The 6,221-nt window shown below is 42.5% G+C and overlaps 1 protein-coding gene across 1 annotated transcript; it reads left to right on the top strand.

The window, feature by feature from the left end:
* Nucleotides 1-1,082: 1,082 nt before the first annotated feature.
* Nucleotides 1,083-2,746, top strand: LOC147620589 (protein CUP-SHAPED COTYLEDON 1-like). Its single transcript, XM_086825442.1, has 3 exons — nucleotides 1,083-1,463; nucleotides 1,701-1,966; nucleotides 2,223-2,746. The coding sequence occupies exons 1-3, from the start codon at nucleotides 1,271-1,273 to the stop codon at nucleotides 2,505-2,507; spliced, it is 744 nt and encodes a 247-aa protein (XP_086681568.1). The 5' UTR covers nucleotides 1,083-1,270; the 3' UTR covers nucleotides 2,508-2,746.
* Nucleotides 2,747-6,221: the final 3,475 nt, after the last annotated feature.

Raw genomic sequence — 6,221 nt, 5'->3', positions numbered from 1 at the left:
ATTTTGAAGACGTTACCTTTAAAAAACAATTAAAATAGGTAAAAACAATTAAAATGGGTAAAAACAAGTAAAACGAGGACGTCTCAAGTCTAGTCACGTGAGGGGTGAGTACGGACATTTAAATAAAAAGTTAGTAAATTTGTATATGATAGTGCACAACATCAAAAAAGCATGTCACGTGCAAGAGATGAGTAACGAAGTTATTCTAGAAGGTGATTCAACCCGAACTTCGAAGTGTTTTCTGGAGCTCTTGGTACTTGGTACCATCCACATTCCAATCCACTTTTAGATGAGAACATGTTCTGGAATTGAAGTGTGGAGATAGAAAATGCTTGTGAACGAAGTTACTCTTCAATCCATGCGTGAAAGGATTAGGCTTAGTAAGATTGAATTCCCGACCGAACATTGAGTCACTAACGGTAATATTGTCGTGACAAAGTGAGCTTAGCTTCTAATCTACTCTCCACCCAGTATAATTCTCGGCGCTGGGTTAATCTCGAGTTAACTGATCTTTCTTTGTTAATCAAGACGTAAGTGGCTTGTAGTGTATTATTGTAGGGTTTGCAACGTGGAAATGTGGGAGAGGGATTGCCCCACAAGCGTCTACGTTCTGTCTCTCTCTCTCTCTCTCTCTCTCTCTCTCTCTCTCTAATAAGCTGCAAAACAAGCCACGCCGTGTTTGTCTCTTTTGAGATTCTATTATATCAAAAGGATAGGCAACAAGAAAGCCATCTTTTCAAGCATGTACACAAATGCATTGCTGGGATGCATACGCAAGGCTGGATGTACACTAAAGGTTCTTGGATTCTCTTACTTGACAGCAAAATATCACTTAATTGTTTAGTATGCGTATGTATCCAGCATGCGGGTGAAGATAGAATCCTTGTGTGACGAATATAGTGGCACGTGGGCAAGTCCTTGTTGCCATCTTTGCATTCCACCTGGCTTGATTTACATGTTTTGCCTTTCAATTGCATTTCCAGTCTATTAAGAACTCTAGTGTTCGCTTCAATTTCTCAACTTCATCAGTAATCAGTTGGTAGCCCTATACTTAAATAGGCACCAGCTACATCCCATAACCCATTTCAAGCAGATTTAAGAAGAAGAATATGTCTGATAGCTAATATTGGGTGGGTCAAGATATTATATATGCTAACCTGCATTCAAAGAGTTTGAGCTAGAGGAGTTCAAAATATTATTGTATTTGGTTCTCATATTCACAGACTGAGACAGAATCATAATTAGGTTATAATATTCACAGAAGTATATCATGGAAAGCTTGCCACCGTGCGATGGATATCATCTAGTTCGGCAGCCATGGCTACCACCTGGCTTCCGGTTTCATCCAACGGACGAGGAGCTGGTTACCTTTTATCTCTCCAAGAAGATTGAGGACGCCCACTTCACTGCGTTAGCAATTGCAGAGGCAGACCTTAACAAGGAGGAGCCTTGGGAGCTTCCTGGTAGGTTTAATTACGGGGCCTTGCACTAATCCTGTAGCTTCCTGGTAGGTTTAACCGCCTTGTAGAGATACCGTGCTACGATGACGTCAAGTCTACTTAATCACCTTGTGCAAGCTTACTCTAATTAAAAGAATATGTCATAATACTGTTTATGGACAGGGCTTAAACTATCTGTCCTTTACTGCTGCAGCAGCTTACTTACTTAATTCTCTTATTGCGAATATATATGGTTGATAGGGAGAGCTACGATGGGCGGGGAGAAGGAGTGGTATTTCTACAACGTGCGTGACAAGAAGTATCCGACGGGGGTACGCGCCAACCGGGCCACCCAGGCGGGCTTCTGGAAGGCCACCGGCAAAGACCGCAAGGTGACGAGCAGTGCGAATGGGCGGCTCGTGGGCTTGAAGAAAACGCTGGTTTTTTACATGGGCCGCGCGCCCACGGGCCGAAGAACACCCTGGGTCATGCACGAGTACACGAAGATGCAGGACACTCACGTGAAGGTGACAGACGTCATGATGATTGGATCACGCACAAATTAATTAAAGCACATGAATAATAATTCAAAAAGCTGGGTTGTGCACGTTAGCAATGCGTAGCATGACATCAGTTAGCATAAATCGTTAGATCATCATACATCATGCGGTAAAGAAAAAAAGATTCATGGAATCTTCAGGCTTCTACCAGACTGGAGTGATATGTCACATGTTCACGATTGTAGAGTACTGGTCTAACCATGGTTCTCATGATCTGTCACAGGTTGATGAATGGGTTCTTTGCAAAGTGTTCTTTAAGAGCGTTGGAGGACAAAAGCAACTGCTACCAAAAGTGCATGACAAGCTCTTTGATTATAGCCATTGGGCGGATGGCATCATTTTGCCTACCCTTTTGGAAACACAATTCTCAATGTCTACCCCTTCATCTTCACACAAGGCTACTGTAATTCCCGATATCTTCACTCCTCTTGATATGATGTGTTCCTCCCCTTCCTTCTCTCTCCCTTTCTTATCTCATGAATTAAGAAATACTGAAGGATCTTCGTGACCGAATACACCTACGAATGTTAGCCGGCCCTATAGTTTTGCATACCCTCACCTAGCATTGATGCACAATAAGGAAAGTTTGCAAGCACTGAACATTATTCATGTAGCGTGAGATATTCTTGCTCGCGATCATCTATGATCCCTTCGCTAGATTAATGCTACCGTCATGAAGACAATTCTTTCATGTAATCCTTAATACTTATGCGTAATACCATGCAAGTGCAAGTGTATTGGTTGCAATATTCTCCTTTCATGTATTGATTAATGAATATAGCTAGCATGTATGCAATAAAAAACAACTATATTGGGTTTGAAAGTGCACCATGGCGCAATTCTATTTCATTGGAACTTACAATGCAAGCGAGGCAACAGAGCAGGTACTCAATTGTAAAGGTGCCCCCCTCATAGTGTATCTTAGCATGGATGTGGTCAGAGAAGCCCTCCAGCTTCCAAGGATGGAGCAACCCTATGTCTACCATAGCCATGTCATGTGGCATGTGCACACCACTTTCCAAGGTCCCATGACCACGGATGGCATGGAGTGGCATAATTTCACCCACCAAGAGTTGGTGATGCTAGCAGCACATGCGCTCTCCTTTTTCCCCACCACCCATTAGGTAAACCGCTTCAACCACCGCTATAACGTCTCCTCTCTTGCCCGAGTTCATCAAGGCATGCCAACCAACTGGGTTGAATACTGCACAACAAGGAGCTCCATGCAGTGTGCATAAACCCACAAGGCAAACTAGTAGCATCATCCCTTCTTACTAAAGTCTTATATCATGCAATAGGATGGGAAGATTTTTCCCAAATCCATCTGATTTATGGGGGGACACCACCATACCTCACCCAATCCCCAAGCCTCAATCTTCCCCCACCACTCCCCCCTCCAAGCACCAACATCTCGACCCTCGAGAGGAAGAAGCAAGGCCACAAAGCTACAAAAGAGGAGAAGCTCTACAAGACCTCCCAATTCTCAGAGGAAACCCTTCTGCATTCATCACCCAGCACACCTTGTGGCCAACCCCTGTGTTTGCTCTTGCTAGCTCGCCCCCGACTAAGGCCCCTTTGCATCCCCCTCCACAACCCATCAACATACAATGGAAACATTCCTCTGGGTGGAGGCTAGGTGTTTCTGGTGTCTGTTATAAATTTTGATAGCATGTATAGTCAAAGCTACTATTTTAATATGTCTTTCAAAAATTTTGCTTACATGATACTTGTTGGAAAGTATTTCTCAACCATTGTAACAGCCTCGATGGAGTTTAACCGTTCTGCTTCCAATGTGTCTCTACTAATCTCTTTCCTTGATATCCACCATACCACTGCACCAATTTTGTAAATTTTTTCTCTAATGTCATCGTTGAGGCAATCCTTGATGGCTATAGGAAGCATGAATTGCAAGAATTTGTGCCAATCATAACTCTTCAAGCCATTAAGCATGAATTGCAAGAATTTGTGCCAATCATAACTCTTCAAGCCGCCGTTAAGCTCATCGTCCTTTGTAAATGCTACCTTCAAGCAATGCATGCATCCTGTAGGGGTACAAAACTCACTAATGCACTTCTTTACACACCGTTGCTCATACTTTGTCATGACCCAAAATGCCTTTAGTAGCTTCACCTTTCCATCTGCTCTATTTTGGGCCCATAAGTGGTGCATGCATTGAACCTCTTGTAAATCATCTCGTTGTGCCTTGCTCTCCTTTTCTCCTATGATGGTTTTTCAAAGCACCTTGGCTATATTCTTGAAAATGTGCATTGGGTCAAGAAGATGGTTCACTAAAAGGTTATTCCAGTATGGAAGTTGATGGAAAATGGATAGACGCTTCATTCCTGGAGGTGTACAGGTTGGATCCAGCTCCCATAAGGTCCTCCAATCATTGTTCTTCCATATGCGAGGAGACCTCCCTAGAAATCCCTCACGCAAAGGATGGTCCACTAGGAGATACTTCTTGTGGCCCTCATATACTATCTTCTTCATAAACTTTAAGTATCGAGCTTCAAGTTGCGGTGCACATAATGGACATCCATTATATCCTTCTGTACAACATCAAAAAAGATTGTAGCAGGTAAGTTTGGATGACAATCATGACTTAACATAATATGTTAACAAGCTACAGTATTACCTGAGCACTCTCCATAGCCAGGCCAATCATGCATAGCCCACATAAGTATTCCTCTCAATGTTAGCGCATGTTGTCCAAACCTCTTGGAAATATCATGAACTTCAATGCCCTCCCATACAACACGAAGCTCCTCAACTAAAGCGGCTAAATACACATCCATGTTCTACACCTTGTACTTTCCAAGAACTATCAAAGATAATAAAGGGCTAAATACACATCCATGTTCTTTACCTTGTACTTTCCAGGAGCTAAAGGGGCTAAATACACATCCATGTTTTTCACCTTGTACTTTCCAAGAACTATCAAAGACAATAAAAGATGCGCTTTTTTTATCACTAGCCATGGTGGAAGATTATAGTTAACTAGACAAACAGACCATGTACTCCATGATGAACTTCATAGACCAAATGGATTCACTCCATCCATCGCTAGTCCGAGTGGAATATGGCAAGCCTCCTTCTGAAAGGCTACCCACTTCTCTTCAATGTGCTTCCATGCAGGGGAATTTGTGGGCACACGCATAACACCATCCGTGGACCTAGTGTTATGGTGCCAAGTCATGAATCGTGCAATGGATTTGCACTTGAACCTTGTTTTAATCTGAGGGATGATGGAAAAGTGTTGTAAAATTTTTGCTAGTACCCTTTCTCCTTGCACATCTTGTCCATGCGCAACATTGCTTTTGCTCGCCTACGGTCCACTGGCATCTCATTATCTTCTGGCAATATTTAATGTTTCAATAAACTGTTACACAAAATAGTCAAGCTAAGAAAATGCATATAAAGGTACATAACTCACTAATTGCATATGATATCATCACTTACGCAAAAAGTTTTGATACACTCATATCAAACCATCCAAAATTGATTGCAAGTTTAATATGGATAGGCAAGCGCGTAAAACAGACACATATGCTCCACGATATAGTGGAAGATGAGCAAGCCTACGTAGTTGTTTCTCTTCTTGGGAAGCGTATTCCACATGTCGTGTGTTTTCTTCTACCCTTCGTGTTCCAAACCTCGATCTTCTGTTTCATCGTGTAAGGCATTTATCATGTCAAGCTCTAGTATTTGCTCCAAATCTGCCTCAAGTTCCTCAGATTGTTGGATCACCTCGTTTGTGGCCACTCTTGTTGGTCTCCATCATTAAAGCCGGATATCCACTGGTTCGTCATTGTTGAAGCACGCATTGCCACTAATTAGATGTTCCAATCGCTCCATCGAAAATATTTCCTATTTTTTTTTGATCATTGCAAATTTGTCAATGTCGAGCCACTTGGTATTTGTAGCGAGTACATGGACAAAGTGTCTTCTCCTCTAAATTAACAAAATTTGAGTTTAGCGTCATCCATGGTTTCCATATTGATTTGCAAAATGGGAAGGAATGCTTATTTTTGGAGGGGAATCCTCCCTTAAGTATTTGTGGAGGGTGGTAGTCAGTGATGATAGGTAATTTGAAATGTCAGGGAGGCGTGCTTTCTCATTTGTTTTGCAGGTTCTTTCTCTTGCCCAAGCTCTTCTCCACCTCCTTCTTTTCCCTCCCTCTCCTCCCCTCCCCTCCCCTCCCCTCCCCTCTCCTCTCCTCTCC

Source organism: Cibotium barometz, chromosome 31, assembly GCF_041138505.1.
Source record: "Cibotium barometz isolate CiBa-2024 chromosome 31, ASM4113850v1, whole genome shotgun sequence".
NCBI lineage: Eukaryota > Viridiplantae > Streptophyta > Polypodiopsida > Cyatheales > Cibotiaceae > Cibotium > Cibotium barometz.
The sequence above is the reverse complement of the archived record's forward strand: the minus strand, read 5'-3'. Positions and strand labels throughout refer to the sequence as shown.

Bases quoted from the DNA above. Each gene is read 5' to 3' on its own strand.
- LOC147620589 (XM_086825442.1), top strand. From the start codon at position 1,271: ATGGAAAGCTTGCCACCGTGCGATGGATATCATCTAGTTCGGCAGCCA. The intron at 1,464-1,700 runs GTAGGTTTAATT...TATGGTTGATAG, and splicing joins GGAGCCTTGGGAGCTTCCTG to GGAGAGCTACGATGGGCGGG. The intron at 1,967-2,222 runs GTGACAGACGTC...GATCTGTCACAG, and splicing joins TGCAGGACACTCACGTGAAG to GTTGATGAATGGGTTCTTTG.